The sequence below is a fragment of the Mobula hypostoma genome, chromosome 8 (assembly GCF_963921235.1).
Source record: "Mobula hypostoma chromosome 8, sMobHyp1.1, whole genome shotgun sequence".
Lineage (NCBI taxonomy): Eukaryota > Metazoa > Chordata > Chondrichthyes > Myliobatiformes > Myliobatidae > Mobula > Mobula hypostoma.
In genome coordinates this window covers 50,277,240-50,296,416 of record NC_086104.1, presented here as the reverse complement: position 1 = coordinate 50,296,416, position 19,177 = coordinate 50,277,240, and the positions used below count along the sequence as shown (strand labels likewise).

At 41.6% G+C, this 19,177-nt stretch overlaps 1 protein-coding gene across 1 annotated transcript in view; it reads right to left on the bottom strand.

Moving 5' to 3' along the window:
• marc1 (mitochondrial amidoxime reducing component 1) overlaps positions 1–19,177 on the bottom strand; it is a 46,401-nt gene continuing 27,224 nt past the window's right edge. The window contains exons 6-7 of the mRNA XM_063055831.1: positions 18,908–18,979; positions 1–9,884 (exon numbers count right to left, since the gene is read on the bottom strand). Coding sequence (XP_062911901.1) covers positions 9,755–9,884; positions 18,908–18,979 — 202 coding nt within the window. The 3' untranslated portion in view covers positions 1–9,754. The remainder of the gene's footprint in view (positions 9,885–18,907; positions 18,980–19,177) is intronic.

Sequence of the window (19,177 nt, the reverse complement as noted above, 5' to 3'; positions counted from 1 at the left end):
TTTTTATTTGAAACTAGAAATTTAATAATGGCTTGTGGAGAAATGTACTAGGAACCAAGAACTGTCACAAGAAAGAAGATGTACATGTACAGTTACAGAATAAATGGTATTTACTAATGAGGATAGATTATAGATAATAAAAAGCATCATCTTACTATTATTCAGTGCCCTCTACAGTGTTTTAAAACTTGACGTATGAAAAACTGCTTATTTTTACTAAAAATATTACAATCTGCAGATTGCTTTTGCAGATAATGCTATCTTTCTTGTCAGAAAACTTCGCTTTTCATGTTTGATGTCTTCATTATTACTATATTAATATTAACAGCTTTAACATAATTCTCAAAATCAACAGCAAATACCACTCAAAACAGATTTACAATTGCAGCCTTTCACATCCATTGCAAAATTTCCCCAAAGCACTTTTCATCAATTAAAGGTTTTTAAAGTATGGTTACTGTTGTAATGTAGGAAACATGAAAGCTTATTGGCAGACACCATGCTTCAACAAGTCATTTAGACCAAATAATCTGTTTTAGTAATGCTGAGTACTGTAAATAATTTCTCTTCTCTATTTCAAATTAAAATAATGGGATATTTTTAATGTGCAGATGATAAAGCAGACATGGCCTCAGTTTAATATTTCATCATTCAGACAGCACCTCCTTCAGTGCAGCTCTTCCTGTGTACTCCACTGGCAAATCAGCAGAGGTTATTTGTGTTCAGTTCTCTGGAGTGAGACCTGAATGCATAACCTTCATCCTCAGAGGTGACAGTGCTACTAACTGAGCCAGACATGGAACTAATAGCTATATGTCTTACAGAATAGACAAACAATTTTTCATAGCATACAGTCCCACATCATAATAGTGTCTAGCAATTACACATTGATTTAAAATAAAATAAAATTCAGTTATGAGTCACATCCAGCTGTACACTGCAAAACTGCAATTCTGTAATGTTCTACAGTACAGCGCAGCTGTAATGGGACTTGATAAAGTATATCGCTTTACATTGGAACATGCTAAGATAGGAGTATCTAGGTAACTTTATAGTATATTATAGAGCAATTCAGTCTGGTGATGCATCAATAAGAAAAATAAAATTAGATTGAGATGGGTTATATTTGTTTTATACTGTAATATGCTAAAGCTGAGAGCCATGCAAGCTCTCATAGCAATACTGTATATAATGTAAGCTTTGTAATATCTCTCAGAACAATCCACACTAATCACGATGTTCCACTGCTTTCCACCTCTATGTAAAACATAGAGCACAGGAACAGGCCCCTCGGCCCACAACGTTGTGCCGAACCAATTAAATTAGTAATCAAAAGGCCAATTAAACTAATCTCTTCCACCTGCACAATGTCTATATCCTTCCATTTTCCTCATATTCATGTGCCTATCTAGACGTCCCTTAAAAGTCCTTAATGTCTCTGCCTCTGCCACAATCCCAGGAAGCACATTCCAGGCACCCACCACTCAGTGTTTTAAAAAAAAACTTTGCCCTTCACATCTCCTTTGAAATTGCTCCCTCTCACTTTGAATGCATGCCATCTCATATTAGACATTTCAGCCCTTGGAAAATGATATTGTCTGTCTACTCTCTCTTTAGCTCTCATAATTTTATAAACCTCTACCCGATCTCCCCTCGGCCTCTGTCACTCCACAGAAAACAATCCAAGTTTGTCCCAACCTTTCATTATCATACATGCTCTCCAATCCTGGTAAACCTCTTCAGCATCCTCTCCAAAGTCTTGACATCGTTCTTATAATGGGGGACCAGAAATACATGTAATACTCCAGATGCAGCCTAAATGGAGTTTTATAATGCTACAACATAACTTCTTGACATTTGAACTCAATGCCTTGACTAATAAAGCATACCATATCCTTACCTAACCACTCTATCAACCTGTGTAGCACTTTCAAGGGGCTATGAACTTGGACCCCAAGATTCCTCTGCTCTTCAACATTGTTAAGGATCTTGCCCTTAACAATGTACTGTCTCTTTGCACTTGGCCTACCAAGGTGCAACACTTCACATCTGGCTGGGTTAAACTCCATCTGCCCTTTCTCTATCCATATCTGCAACTGATCCATATCCCGTTGTATTCTTTACTCGTCTTCTATGCTATCCACAACTTGTCAATTTAAAAATACCACACAAGGTTTGAAAATATTTTATCCATATGAATGATTATAAAGGTATGATAGGGGTTCAAAACCCTCATACATTTAAATAATTTATGTTGTCCTGTTTATTTTGTAGTTAAATTGTAGTTACATTGCAGAAGAAAATGATAAATAGAAATTCTGTGATTGACTAGTGGACCTAGTACTAAAGGAATGAGACATCTATGAAGTTTGATTACATTAAATAATTTTAGGATTGTAGAAATAACTAGTTAACAGATTAACAAAATTTCCCTCAATTCTTTCCTGTAGTCATCTAGAACTGGGATGTCTGGTTCTGTGCTCATCCTCCCTGGATTCCAACCCATCAGCTTTAGTGGACAGAATGGGTGCACTTATGTTGTTTTAAATATATTTGGATGACTGTCTCGTGTGGGATCAGGATGCAGGTTTGTGCAGAATGTCAACTTATTTAATTATTTTTACAATGACTGATAATTAGTCAAAGATGCAACTTTATTTAACAATTTGCAAATCCTTTTAAACCAAGTTTGCACATTGGCCAGACAGAACTAATATGGACCTTTGTCTTTTCAGTGACATAACCCTACAGGAGCTAAGGTTCCCAGATTTTTACTTGGACCAAGTAGAAGTTGATCCTCTTAAAGATCAGAATGGTAATAAATGTGTGGAGCCGAAGAGATGGGCAAGTTCTTCAATGGATTTTTTGCATTGTATTTACTGGAGAGATGGACACCAAGCCTTCAGATATGAGGCAATGCAACAAGGTCATGACCCCTATACAGATTACAGAGGAGGAGGTGTTTGCTGTCTTGAAGCAAGTTGGGTGGATAAATCCCCAGGGCCTGACAAAGTGTTCCCTTAGACCCTATGTGAGGCTAGTGCGAAAATTACAGGGGCCCTCGCAAACAGAGATACTTAAAACATCCTTGGCCACATGTGAGTTGCCAGAGGATTGGAGGATAGCTAATGCTGTTCTGTTGTTTAAGAAAGGCTCTAGGAATAAGCCAGGAATTTATAGACAAGTGAGCCTGACGTCAGTAGCAGGAAAGTTATTGGAAGGTACTCTAAGGGACTGGGTGTATAAGTATTTGGATGGATAGTACATGATAAGTTTTGCCAAATCAATCTTATAGAGTTCTTCAAGGAAGTTTCCAGGAAAGTTGATGAAGGCAAGATAGTGGATATTGTCTACATGGACTTCAGCAAGGCCTATGACAAGATCCTGCATGGGAGGTTGGTCAAGAAAGTTCAGTCCTTTGAATTCAAGATGAGGTAGTAAATTAGATTAGACATCGCCTTCGCAGAAGAAGCCAGAGAGTGTTGTAGATGGTTGCCTCTCTGACTGAAGGCCTGTGGCTAGAGGTGTGCCACAGGAATTGGTACTGGGTCCATTTTTGTTTGTCATCTATATTATTATCTGGATGATAATGTGGTAAACTGCATCAGCAAATCTGTGAGTGACACCAAGATTGGGGATATAATGGACAGTGGAGGAAGATTTTGAAAGGTCGCAGTAGGATCTAGACCAGTTGGAAAAATGGGCTAAAAATGGCAGATGGAACTTATGCAGACAAATATGAGGTGCTGTACTTTGTACAGTTAAGGTATTACACAGTGAGTACTGAAGAGTGTGGTAGAATAGAGGGATCTGGGAATACAGTGTCATAATTCATTGAAAGCGGGATCACAGGTAGATAGGGTTGTAAATAAAGCTTTCAGCACATTGGCCTTCAAAAATCAATGTACTGGGTACAGGAGTTGGGATGTTACATTGAAATTGTGGAAGACATTGACAAGACTTAATTTGGAGTATTGCATCCAATTTTGGTCACCTCCCAACAGGAAAGATGTAAATAAGATTGAAAGAGTGCAGAAAAGATTTGCAAGAATGTTGGCAGGACCTGAGTTATAGGGAAAAGGTTGAATAGGTTAATACTTTATTCCCTAGAACATAGAAGATTGAGGGGAGATTTGCTAGAAGTATACAAAATTATGAGGGGTTTGGATAAGGTAAATGCAAGTTGGCTTTTTTCACTGAGGTTTGGTGAGACTGCAACTAGAGGTTGTGGGTTAAAGGTGAAAAGTGAAATATTTAAGGGGAACATGAGGGGGAATCTTCTTCACTCATGCGGTGGTGAGAGAATGGAACGAGCTGCCACCACAAGTAATGCATGAGGGCTTGATTCAACGTTTAAGAGAAATTTGGATATGTAGATGGAAGGGATGGGTATGGAGGGCTAAGATCGAGGTGCAGGTCGATGGGACGAGGCAGACTAATAGCTCAGGCTAAAACGCCTGTTTCTGTGCTGCAGTGTTCTATGACTCTATGATGATAATTGCACAGAAACAGACCAGGAGAGCTTGTGCTCTAATGTATCTTCAGGTCTTTCCTGAAGCAGACCACAGCTGCTCACTAAAGAATAAATGGATTAGGTACGATAGTGGGTACATCTACTTTCCCTTCACTCAAGACTGATTAAATCCAGAAAAGAAGATGACTCCTCAGTGTGAACTGTTTGAACAGTCTAAACCCTGTTGTTCGTGACCTTTATGAGAAACTGCTACTCACTGGAGTTTCCCTCATAATGGTCACAAGAACAGCTGCAGTAAAGATGACTTTCAGCTTAAAAAAGTGTAAAAGGAACTACTTCCAGACTAAACAATCTACTTGTACAGGTACAAAGATCATAAAGACAAATCAATTCTATAGTCTTAATTGTAATTGTGGAAAATTTTATTCTGCTTGGCAGAGACTGGAACATAATGGGTCATAATGTGTTCAGAGATTATTAAAGAATTCCATGTGTATTTCTTAAAATGATAAATGAGGGAACAATATTGAACTGGCTCCGATGTAGTGAAGTGGGAATAATAAGAGAAGTTAAATTAGGAATCCTTTGAGGTTTGTGGTCATAAAGTTGGTAGATATTAAAATAGTCTTTGGCAACAGTGCCAAGCAGTGAAGAATTAAATGGCACATATTTTACAAGCCATCTGATTTTACTTTTAGTTCTTTGTCTACAGCGATCAAAGACCAATTTCACCCAAGGACCAGTTCTGAGGACAGAACAGTTTAAAAAAAAACGCAATTAAGATTTGCGAAGAGCACGTTCTGAAGGAATGCAATGTTCCAGGAACAAGACAGAAAGAACTTCAAAAACAGAGGAATGTGATGAAAATAATAAAAAGCACAGAGAGACCACGTGAGGAACACAGCAGTAAATAACACATTCCCATTAACTATTCCTGAGGTTACACAGCATGGAACTGATCTGGGGAATTTGGTAGGAAGAACATTAATAAAATCAATGGAAATGTCACACTGGGTAAGAAAAACAAATAAACCATCGCTACCTATAGCAACATCACTTACAAAAAAAGAGAAGTGATTTTGAAGTTACATCTTGCTGTAGTGTATCATGAGCAGAGAGGAAATGTGAGCTTTTTTTATGGATGGTAGAATTTTGATAGAACCAGCAGATTTAAAAATGGATTTATGAATTTCTTTTAGGAATGGGGATTCGTGTCTAAGCTTCCAAAATTAAGTTTAGAACTTGAAAGGTTACGCGCAAAGCAGCAAGATTTTCACAAACTAAACATGACATTTTTTCCAAATCTATTAACTAACCAGAGCTGTCTGTTACTAAACACCGAACACAAATAACAGCACTATCCTAAGCTGTTTAAACTACATAACAATTTCTTCAAAGGCAATTATCTGTTTTGTCATGTAGTTCCCAAATTTATTGCGTTGTACTATAAAATTTACAAGTGACTCTAAAACCATGCATTGATTTAATCCTACCTTTCTCTCCAAATTACCAGAGGAAAAATATACAAAATGATTTACAAGCTTTGGAATTAAGACCAAGAACACACTCACCCTAGAAGGAATTATTAGCAGAGGTACAAGAGAGTGAAAACTGAGGAGCTCATGCAATTTCAATTTTAAAATGTGGTTTATTTCCCAATTAACCACTGCCATGAGTTGTTTGTCTAGTCCTGAGTACAGTCAGTGAGTACATCCAACATTGACTCTCGGGAAAAATAAATTACTGAAATTAACTGACCGCTGGAATCACTGAATGGCGGTTTAAAAATACAATATCCATTAGGGAAAATAGATGGAGCAAAGAATCTATGTAAACCACCTGCAGCAGCAGACATGGACCCTCTGTGAAAATCATTAGAAACTTGGGTTTCTTCATGCAATAAAAGGAGCACCTTTAGGTAACAAATTCAGCAAAAGGGCCCTACTGTCCTAAATATCATTGCATTGACTATTTTCACTTCTTTTAAAATTATGAAAACATTACTCCATCCTGCTACCAAAATCATTCTCAGCTGTTCGGGATTCTGACACATAAGCAGGCAACACAAAGTGTTGGAAAACAATTTAAGTTTTTACCATGATAGAAAGTGGAGTTGATATTGACTGAGCTCAGTCATTGACCTAATGAGTTCAGGAGACAGTGGCTGGATTGGTTACTTCACTTTAATGTGCTTGGTAAATTTTTTAAGCCAGTTCCCAAAATGGATCTTTAACCCCTTGTGTTCCATTTGCAATAAACACTCTTATAGTAACTACAATGTTTTGTCCTCTTTCTTCCAAGGTAGAGTACATTGTACCAAGGCTACTGTGCAGTAAATATGCCTTTACCAACTGTTTCAAAATTCAAATGGTTACAGGTGGTCTAAAAGTTGTTCTGAGCCTTAAAATGTATGTTGAGCTGGAGATCAAAGGTGGCGAGGGACTGAGTCAGAAGGAAGCAATACCTGTTTTGCCATATACAACATATTGGGCATCGGGAGGGGTTTATCATTGAAAGAGGCAGCAAAGTGGAGTAGCAGGTAAACAGGACAGACTAAGTGTTGGGGGTTGATTGTGATCAGTTAGTGAGAGTATACTCGGAGTGTTCGGTTAGCGAAGGTGATGATGGTATGTTTGGGGAATGTAGCTGGGAATGCATGGGGTTGGTATGAAAGTTAGTTGCTGTGAGGGACACCAGAGTGAGTAAAATGAATCAACCTACAGCTGGATCCACGTATCCGATTTCGGGGGGCATGAATCGTGCAGGGCTGGTGATGCAGAAACAGACCTCTCCATTATGGTGGACTCTGCTTCTGTATGAACAATCTCTGCTCTGTGCAGGTCACACACACACAAGCAAATTTCATCTAATGTCAAAACATGCCTGGCACGTCCATTGAAACCACTGCATCTATCCAACCAATGACTAAACAAATATCACATTGTGAGCAACACTCACAACACGCTGGAGGAACTCAGCAGGTCGGGCAGCATCCGTGGAAACAATCAGTCAACGTTTCGGGCCGGAACCCTTCGTCAGGACTGTAGGGGGAAGGGGCAGAGGCCCTATAAAGAAGGTGGGGGGAGGGTGGGAAGGAGAAGGCTGGTAGGTTCCAGGTGAAGAACCAGTAAGGGGAAAGATAAAGCGGTGGGGGAAGGGAGGCAGGGAGGTGATAGGCAGGAAAGGTGAAGAAGGAATAGGGGAAAACACAATGGGTAGTAGAAGGAGGCAGAACCAAGAGGGAGGTGGTAGGCAGCTGGGGGAGGGGGCAGAGTGACATAGGGATAGGGGAAGGGAGGGGGAGGGAATTACCAGAAGTTGGAGAATTCTATGTTCATACCAAGGGGCTGGAGACTACCTAGACAGTATATGAGGTGTTGCTCCTCCAACCTGAGTTTAGCCTCATCATGGCAGTAGAGGAGGCCAGGTATGGACATATCTGAATGGGAGTGGGAAGCAGAGCTGAAGTGGGTGCCTACTGGGAGATCCTGTCTGTTTTGGCAGACGGAGCGGAGATGCTTGACGAAGCGGTCCCCCAATCTGTGTCGGGTTTCACCGATGTAGAGGAGGCCACACCAGGAGCACCGGATGCAATAGATGACCCCAACAGACTCACAAGTGAAGTGTTGCCTCACCTGGAAGGACTGTTTGGGGCCCTGAATGGTGACAAGAGAGGAGGTGTAGGGACAGGTGTAGCACTTGCGCTTACAGGGATAAGTGCCGGGTGGGAGATCCATGGGGAGGGACGTGTGGACCAGGGAGTCGCGGAGGGACCGATCCCTGCGGAAGGCGGAGAGGGGTGGAGAGGGAAAGATGTGCTTAGTGGTGGGGTCCTGTTGAAGGTGGCGGAAGTTGCGGAGGATAATATGTTGGATCCAGAGGCTAGTGGAGTGGTAGCTGATGACAAGGGGAACTCTGTCCCAGTTGCGGTGGCGGGAGGATGGGGTGAGAGCCAAAGTGCGGGAAATGGAGGAGATGCGGGTGAGGGCATCTTTAATGACAGCAGAAGGGAAACTACGATCCTTAAAGAAAGGACATTTGAGATGTCCTGGAACGGAAAACCTCATCCTCGGAGCAGATGTGGCGGAGACGGAGGAACTGGGAATAGGGAATGGCATTTTTGCATGTGGCGGGGTGGGAAGAGATATAGTTGAGGTAGTTATGAGAGTCAGTGGGCTTGTAGAAGATGTCAGTGGACTGTCTGTCTGCAGGGATGGAGACCAAGACATCGAGAATGGGGAGAGAAGTGTCCGAGATAGACCAAGTGAATTTGAGGGTTGGGTGGAAGTTAGAAGTAAATTCGATGAAATTGACGAGCTCAGCATGGGTGCAGGAAGCAGCACCAATGTAGTCGTCAATGTACCGAAGGAAAAATTGGGCAGCAGTACCAGAATAGGTTTGCAGCACAGACTATTCCACACAACCAACGAAGACGCAGGCATAGCTAGGGCCCATGCGAGTTCCCATAGCTACACCCTTGGTCTGAAGAAAGTGGGAAGAGTCAAAAGAGAAGTTATTGAGTGTGAGAACCAGTTCCGCCAACCGGAGGGTAGTGGTGGTGGGGAACTGGTGAGATCTATTATCCAGAAAGTAGCGGAGGGCTTTGAGGCCTTCTTCATGGGGGATGGAGGTGTATAACATAGAAACATAGAAAATAGGTGCAGGAGTAGGCCATTTGGCCCTTCGAGCCTGCTCCGCCATTTATTATGATCATGGCTGATCATCCAACTCAGAACCCTGCACCAGCCTTCCCTCCATACCCCCTGATCCCCGTAGTCACAAGGGCCATATCTCTATAGGGATTGGACATCCATAGTGAAAATGAAGCGGTTGGGACCGGGGAACTGGAATTTATTGAAGGGGTGGAGGGCATGGGATGTATCACATTGTGGGTATGTGGCAGGTATCGGATTCCACTTTGGGAGTAGTTTTTGATTAAATCTCTTTCTGCAACACACATAAAAAGTCCTAATATCCAAAATAATTTCTACTAAATTATTTTCATGAAAAATATACCAACAATATGCATTGACCTTTTACAAGGGAGATTTAAATGCTTCATGCCAATAGAACTTTATACAGTAACATGTTTCGTATAATTTGATCTTCAATTGTTTTTTTTGAAAAGGAGCCTTACCTGTTACGTAAGGCAGAGTACAGCTGAAAAATCTGGTTTTAAGTCTTCAGCTTATGAATCTTACAAACTAGAGTTACCAAAAGGAAATACATTAAACATGTAATAATTTTACAGGAGATACAACAATCTTTCAATCTGCACTCCTACTTTTCAACAATCATATACACAGGGTCGCCGACTCGAATCACTCCTGCTTTGTCAATTCCATAGTGCGAGCCAAAAATGGGCTGGGACTTGTAAATATGTTTCTCAGCTGGGTCACACTGGCGATATCTGGGGGGGGGAAGAAACAATGAGTTGCTGACATGGACAAATAACAAATCGCGCCATGTTAAAACAAAGAATAACTTAAAATCCATGCTTAGACAGAGGCAAAATTCATCAAGGCTCAATTGGAGTAAACAGAGAAGGCCCTCTGAGCATCTGTCACAAGAACTGATTTATAAAACAACTCCACTTTTGTTCCAAGAACAATAATGGAGGTATAAAGCCCTTCCTGAATTGTGGAACCTACCTCAAAGTGAACTAACTGCAACTAATGAAGACAATAAAATTCTGGAAAATTATTTATTCCTATTAATCATGGTTATATTTACTTGTAAGAGGAGAAATCACTTAAGCCACATAAATGCTTATTTTACTTAGTGAAACATTTAACTTGTACTCCTTAATCATGTCTATGGACTGTTTTACCTTGGTAATTTTTCTCTCAAGTCACATCCCTTTGTGCGCTGTGGTTCACTGCTCCAGTGCAGAGGTGCAGATGGTCTGGTTTGAGGGATCTGCTGCAGACACAGATGAGACTGACTTCTCAGACTGAATGGATAGACACTCAGCCTGATTGTAAAAAAAAAACTAGCTCGGCCAAATACAGGTCCTTACAGATAGATATTAAATAATTTATAATAAGGAGTAATTAAGTGGGCCGGCTGGTGGTGGTGGAGTATCAGCACTGGACTTCAAGGTCCTGAGTTCAAACCCAGCCAGGTCCCGCCCTGGGCAGCAGCAGTACCTGCACAGAAGAAAGGTCTGGCAATCTACCTCCATATCTGGCCATGAAACCCCTATGGACCCTATGGTCCATGAGGTCATAAAGAGCGGAGCAGACTTAATGACTGAACAACACAACAATTAAATGGCAGAGAAGTCAAATAAATAATTTATGTCCTATCATCTGGGAAGACACAAAGAACTGTCAGAAACTTTAGAGAACTAAGGATCTAACAAGAGTGAGGAACTGAAGGAATTAAATATCTGTCAAAAATAGCACTAAACGATATTGGTGAATCTGATAAATCCCAAGGAGCTGTTGATCTTGATCCCAAAGTTTTGAAAAAGGTAGCTTTAGGGATAACGGATGCTCTAGTTATCATCTCACAAGGTTCTACAAATTCTGGAATGGTTACTAAGAAACTAGAAGGTAGCAAATGTTACCCCACTAGTTAAGAAAAAAGGAAGAAAAGAAATGGAGACTATCAAACTGAAGGCTTGACATCAGTGTACAGAAAAATGCTAGAATCCATAGTGATGGATGTGATAGCAGGCCACCTTATTTGTAAGGAAGCAAGTTTGATTGACTATGAGGTCATCCACTTTGGAGTGCAAATAAAATAGCGCATTTGTTAAAATACAGAGAAATTGATTAATGCTCAAAGGAACTGAGGTAAGCTTATACACTAGTCAATGAAACCAATATACAGGTACAATAAGCTATTAGGAAGGTAACTGGCGAGCGACGGAAGCAACTTCCCCTCCATGGACTCTGCCTATACCTCTCACGGCCAAAGTAAAACAGGCAACAAAATCAAAGCCCGCATCCACCCTGTGCATTCTTTCTGCTCCACCTTTGCACTGCGAAGATACAAAAGCCTGAAAGCACATAACAGTAGGCTCAAGGACAGCTTCTATCCACTGTTGATTATTGAACAGTCTATTATTATAAAATAGACTCTTAATATCACCACCTACCTTGTTGTGTTCTTTCATCTTAGTGTCTACCTACACTGCACTTTTTCTGTAAAATTTAAACTATAATTTGTTTTTTTCCCTTTATACTACTTCAATACACTGTTGTAATGAAAAGATCGCATGGATGGCATGCAAGACAGTTTGTCACTGTTCCTCAGTACAAGTGACAACAATAAACCAATTTACAAGTTAGCAAGTAAACTGGTGAACCACTCCTCTTTCTTATGTAAGCCCCAGGGAGTTGAGAGGGGGGAGCAAAAACTTCTGAAGTAATTGGTGCTTTGTAGTTAAAGTCAGATATTTTGGGACTTGCAATGTATTCATTTTTACAGTTTCCAGAGGGCCTTATTTATTGGTCGTAAGTTTCTTTTTTCGTCTCACAACCAAAATAAGCTGAAGTAGTTTTCTCGCAGACAACAGGAATTCTGCAGATGCTGGAAATTCAGGCAACATACATCAAAGTTGCTGGTGAACGCAGCAGGCCAAGCAGCATCTATAGGAAGAGGTGCAGTCGACGTTTCAGGCCGAGACCCTTCGTCAGGACTAATTGAAGGAAGAGGGAGTAAGGGATTTGAAAGTTGGAGGGGGAGGGGGAGATCCAAAATGATAGGAGAAGACAGGAGGGGGAGGGATAGAGCCGAGAGCTGGACAGGTGATAGGCAAAAGGGGATACGAGAGGATCATGGGACAGCAGGTCCGGGAAGAAAGACAAGGGAGGGGGTTGACCCAGAGGATGGGCAAGAGGTATATTCAGAGGGACAGAGGGAGAAAAAGGAGAGTGAGAGAAAGAATGTGTGCATAAAAATGAGTAACAGATGGGGTATGAGGGGGAGGTGGGGCCTTAGCGGAAGTTAGAGAAGTCGATGTTCATGCCATTCCCATTCTGACATGTCTATCCACGGCCTCCTCTACTGTAAAGATGAAGCCACACTCAGGTTGGAGGAACAACACCTTATATTCCGTCTGGGTAGCCTCCAACCTGATGGCATGAACATCGACTTCTTTAACTTCCGCTAAGGCCCCACCTCCCCCTCGTACCCCATCTGTTACTCATTTTTATGCACACATTCTTTTTCTCACTCTCCTTTTTCTCCCTCTGTCCCTCTGAATATACCTCTTGCCCATCCTCTGGGTCAACCCCCCCCCTTGTCTTTCTTCCCAGACCTCCTGTCCCATGATCCTCTCGTATCCCCTTTTGCCTATCACCTGTCCAGCTCTCGGCTCTATCCCTCCCCCTCCTGTCTTCTCCTATCATTTTGGATCTCCCCCTCCCCCTCCAACTTTCAAATCCCTTACTCACTCTTCCTTCAGTTAGTCCTGACGAAGGGTCTCGGCCTGAAACGTCGACTGCACCTCTTCCTATAGATGCTGCTTGGCCTGCTACGTTCACCAGCAACTTTGATGTATGTTGCTTGAAGTAGTTTTCTTTCTGGATGCATTACTTCAGCTGTGCTGTAGATGGCAGACTAATACCATTGTGAATGTCACAGCAACAAGGTATTCCTTTTTGTTGCATTACACAGAATAGATAATATCACTTAAATATAGGTAATAATTAAATGCCTAGGAAGCACACTGTCAAATGGTTGTGATCTGTTTGGTACTAACAATTGGAAGGATATAGCACTGAAACTCAAATGGCCATTTGATCCACCTTACTTTCCCAATGTTCTCCAGCGTAACTTCAAAGATACTTAATTACTAGAACTATTGTGGTTTTTCTTGTCTGCACCCTCTACAGGATGAAGAGAGCTTCCTAGTTAACAGTGTTATAGGGATAATTGAAACTATACAGTTTGCATAATTTCAAGAAAATACACCACCACAACATTCTCGTGGACGCTGTCCTACCAACTAACAAACCTCAAAGTTCAAAGTAAATTTACTATGAAAGCATATGTGTGTCATTATATACTACCCAGAGATTCACTGTCTTGCAACAGTTAATAGAAAAAAACACAATAGAATCAATGAAAGGTCACACATGAAAGAGGATCAAACAACCAACATACAAAAGACAGCAAACTAAAAATACAAAGAGAAAATAATAATAATAATAATAATGAATAAATCAGAAATAAATATCGAGAACACGAGTTGTAGAGTCCTTGAGAGTCCATTGGTTTTGAAGTCAGTTCAGTGTATGGATGATTTAAGTTATTCCCTCTGGTTCAAGTGCCTGATGGTTGAGGGGTAATAATGTCCCTGAACCTGATAGGTGTGGGGCCTGAGGCTCATGTACCTCCTTCCTGAGATCAGCAGTGGGAAGAGAGCATGGCCTGTATGGTGGGGGTCCTTTATGACAGATACTGCTTTCCAACGACAGTACTCCTTGCTGATGTACTCAGTGGTGGGGAGGGCTTTACTCATGAGGGACTGGATTATATCCGCTACTTTCTGTACTGTCTCCCATTCGAGGGCGTTGGTGTTTCTATACCAGACAGCATCCTCGCCACCCCACAGCTATAGAAGTTCGCTGAAGGGCCTGTCCCCTAAAACCCTCACTAATTTTTATAGATGCACCATAGAAAGCATTCTTCTAGGGTGCATCACAACCTGGTATGGAAGTTGTCCTGTCCAAGACCGGAAGAAGCTGCAGAAGATCGTGAGCACAGCGCAGCACATCACACAAACCAATCTTCCGTCCTTGGACTCACTTTACACCGCACGCTGTCGGAGCAGTGCTGCCAGGATAATCAAGGACGCGACCCACCCAGCCAACACACTTTTCGTCTCTCTTCCCTCCGGGAGAAGGCTCAGGAGCTTGAAGACTCGTACAGCCAGATTTGGGAACAGCTTCTTTCCAACTGTGATAAGACTGCTGAACAGATCCTGACCTGGATCTTGGCCGTACCTCCGAATATCCAGACCTGCCTCTCGGTTTTGTTTTTGCACTATCTTACTTTCTCTCTTCTATTTTCTATTTCTGATTTATAAATTTAATTTTTTAATATTTACTATCGATTTGTAGTCCAGGGAGCACAAAGAGCAGAATCAAATATCGCTGTGATGATTGAACGCTCTAGTATCAACTGTTTGGCAACAATAAAAATTTTCCATTGAGAGTGGGGGAGATTCAAACAAGAGGACATGAGTTGAGAGTTAAAGGACAAAAGTTTAGCGGTAACACGAGGGGGAACTTCTTTACTCAGAGAGTGGTAGCTGTGTGGAACGAGCTTCCAGCAGGAGTGGTAGAGGCAGGTTCGATGTTGTTGTTTAAAGTTAAATTGGACAGCTATATGGACAGGAAAGGAATGGAGGGTTATGGGCTGAGTGCAGGTCGGTGGGACTAGGTGAGAGTAAGAGTTCGGCACGGATTAGAAGGGCTGAGATGACCTGTTTCCATGCTGTAATTGTTATATGGTTATATAATAAAGTATAAAGTATTAGACGTTGTGCCGAATCTGCGCAAATTTCTTAGGAAGTAGGGGTGCTGCCGTGCCTTCTTCGTAATGGCAGTTACTTGCTGGCGAGTAGTCCAGGCATTCAATGCCAACAGGCAGGCTCAGGGCTGCACATCAGCCTGGTGAATACACATCATTGTTCAGGACTGGCAACAGCTACTCCACTGTAATAGAATGTCCAGATCCTCTAATCATCTTGCTATTGAGTGTGAGGGAAACAGCCACCTCCACCCCCATTCAATAAGTAAATTTAATGTCAGAGAAATGTATACAATATACATCCTGAAATTCTTTTTCTTCGCAAACATCCATGAAAACAGTGGAATGCCCCAGAGAATGAATGACAGTTAAACATTGGAACCCCAAAACCCCCAAGCTCCCACCTCCCATGCACAAGCAACAGCAAGACAACGACCTCCCCACCAGCAAAAAAGCATTGGCGCCCTCCACCGAGCACTCAAGCATGCAGCAAAGCATCAATAAAGACACAGACTAGCAGTACTCCAAAGACTACTCGTTCACCTGGTAATTCAACATACCACAGGCTCTCTCTCTCTCTCCCTAAGGGAAAAAGAGATGTCCCAATGTCACAGTGAGAAGGGACACTCCCCCCTCCTTATTTGGATGCATGTCTCTCCCACTCCAGAAACTTCTCACTGGTGCTGAGTGGAGTGGTGATGCGGGCTGATGACTCAGACAACCTGCTCGGTACTGGTGACACCAAGCCACTCTTGGTGATAGGCACTGAAGTCTCCTGCTCACATACTTGTAGAGCATCTGCTGCTCTCAGTACTTCTTCCAAAACAAAGATGGCAGCCAGTGCCAGGGGAAGTGCAACAGATTGGCCTGGAAAATCAGGGTAATGAATCTGAAGAGCAGTAGGGATATGGAGGTCCCACTCAGCATTCTCCAGAGAAAGAAGGAAACAAAAGGCACTTCTTTTGACATAGAAAACCTACAGCACAATACAGGCCCTTCAGCCCACAATGTTGTGCTGAACATGTTCCTACCTTAGAAATTATTAGGCTTACCTATTGTCCTCTATTTTACTAAGCTCCATGTACCTATCCAAAATTCTCTTAAAAGACCCTATCGTATCCATTTCCACCACCATTGCCGGCAGCCCATTCCACACACTCACCATTCTCTGAGTAAAAAACTTACCCCTAACATCTCCTCTGTACCTGCTCCCCAGCACCTTAAACCTGTGTCCTCTTGTGGCAACCATTTCAGCCCTGGGAAAAAGCCTCTGACTATCCACACGATCAATGCCTCTTATCATCTTATACACCTCTATCAGGTCACCTCTCATCCTCCGTCGCTCTAAGGAGAAAAGGCAGAGTTCACTCAACCTATTCTCATAAGGCATGCTCCCTAATCCAGGCAACATCCTTGTAAGTCTCCTCTGCACCCTTTCTATGGCTTCCACATCCTTCCTGTAGTGAGGCGAGACCACAACTGAGCACAGTACACCAAGTAGGGTCTGACCAGGGTCCTATATAGCTGCAACATTACCTGTCAGCTCCTAAATTCAATTCTACGATTGATGAAGGCCAATACACTGTATGCCTTCCTAACCACGGAGTCAACCTGCGCAGCTGCTTTGAGCTCCCTATGGACTCGGACCCCAAGATCCCTCTGATCCTCCACACTGCCAAGAGTCTTACCACTAATACATCATATTTGACCTACAAATATGTTGGAGTTTGTAAAATCACAATCACCAGCGCAACCCTCTGTACTCCACCCTGTCCTCTGCATGTTTAAACATATTGTCAATGACTCCGATACACCTTATAAGAACATGAATTTTCTTTCCACATTACCTCCTTGTGAAAACATTCCTATACCTGCAGCAGACCATTGTTGCCACTTCCTCTTCTCACACAGGTCTGGCAGTTCTCCTTGTAGTCATCCTGTGGATCAGAATCTGCATACTCCTTTAAATGTATGTAGGAGCTTTCTTCCCTCTCCTGTGTGGCTGCCTTTATGGTGGTGGGGGTCGGGGGATGGGGGGAGGTTGGGGGTGCATTAAGAGCTGGCACACTTTTCTGACTGCAATTACTCTTTGGACTCTGAGTCTGATCTCTTTCTGGGAATTCTGGACTAATTTCTAACCCAGAAACCTTGCTTCAATTCACTGAAGAGGGTGTGGGCACTGGAGCTGCGCCAGTGTGCCTATAGCGAAAATCTCAAGAGTTGTGTTCAGTGATGCTAATCAAAAATTGTGCAAGTACCATTTAAGCACCCTTTTCTGAGTGCAAACCACTTAAACTTGATATTTCACATTTGTAGTTTTATCCAATTTTACAATACTTTATGAAGGACTAGATATTGTACTGGTACCAACACTAAACATAACAATGTTACTTGATGCAATCCAGTTTAAGTCAATAGAGTAAAGCAATGGCAAGTTGTTTAACAAGCAGTAAAACCTAATACATTAATTGGGTCACATCAGGACCTGTACACTTTGGCCCAATGAAGCAGCTGCCCCAAAGCAGTGAGCCAAAGTTTCATGGAAATAGTTAAAAAGGCAAACTACCAATTAATGAAGCAACAAATTATGTATTTAAATAAAGCACAGAACAAATTAGAACACTATCAATATTACTACAGTACTATAAAACTGTATTAGTTCCTGATAGTTATCGGAGGGATTTATTCAGTGTAATCTGCCCTGTTCTTTTGACCGTAAATGAACAAAGTCAGCGCAGAAACCTCGTGTAGATAATGGACAGCCTTTATACAATGCTTTTGATGAATGCATGCTCCAAATCTTAATTTTCATTGTAACATTTAAGATGATTGTCAATACTTTCAAATTCTTCAGAAGTTCATAACTTGAAGTAGTGAAGTCATTTCATTTTCACTCCTGACTGTTTCTGGCACCTCCAAGCTGGAATGCTTGAAACCGCAGTGAGAAAAACAGTTCTGACTTGTTTTACTGCTTATTCTTTGCCAACTATCAGTGACAAAAATCACTGATCTGTTAACACAACCACACACAACTGATGCTATTTAAATATAGTTCACTCTAAGCACAGTGTAGTGTGTCCACACGAGTGCGCACATCTGACACTAGTTAGAAACTGTTTGGCAAGTCTCCCGCCCCAATTAAGTGGCATAATATCCCAAATAAATGAAGGGAATCCCAGTTGTTTTCTAGATAAATTTTTATTCTTTAAAAGTTGTCCCAATTAAGCCAATTCCCTGATTAACCAATGATCCAATTACCAGAATCCACTGTATTTATGTTAACCCTAACAGCGTCGACAGAATTTGTTACTTTGCCTATACTTCAACATTTACAAATATAAATCCCACTAACATCCCCAGTTACCAAGCATGTGTCAAATATCCCAATAGGAATAGATAATACTTCTGGATCAATGTTCTGACTCTTCCATGCTGTATAACATTGCAGTTTTACACAATGCTGGCAAGGAGCTATGAACTCAGCACCACATGTTGTTAGCAGCATAAATAATTCATGTGTGATGCCCCTATCAAGAAAGGTGACACTAAAGCACCTTTTCACTCAATAAATGCATCTTACCAAAAGAGATGGCGTGTAAAACACACCATGAGGAGCAACCTAATGGTTTCACATCGGTGGAAAACAAAAAGGTTTCACAGTACATGCCCAGCTGAAATATGAACTGCTTAAGAAGTAGAGATAATTCAAAAATTGTTTGCACACTTGCTGGGTTGTCTGGAAAACAAAAAAGAACTGAAATTTTGATTTGCCCAAATGTTTTGGCCAAATATTAGACTTACCGAACCTAACTCGAAAGGTAAATAAGAGCAGCTGACTTGCGACCAATCACATAATCAGCCACAACTGTCAATTACCCAGTGGGACATCAGGGAGCCTTGCACTTCATTTCATCAGTGATTGCATTAGTTTATTTTTACATATACCTCTTGAGAGTCTCGAGTGGCTCTTTCCTGTTTATAATTCCTGTATCTGGATCCACCGTTGTGAAAACACACCTAAAGAGAAAATATTCAAAAAACATTAAAGCATGAAATATTTTAGTGATGTCAAGATGTAAATGCAATGACAAAGTATACTGTTGAAGTTATCACTATACAGTCCTTGTGGTTACAAGTCCCACCTTCAGACAAACGATACCCTCTAGCACATTGTGTGACAAGCGCATAGCCTACAGTCAGATTGAGTGTCAAGCA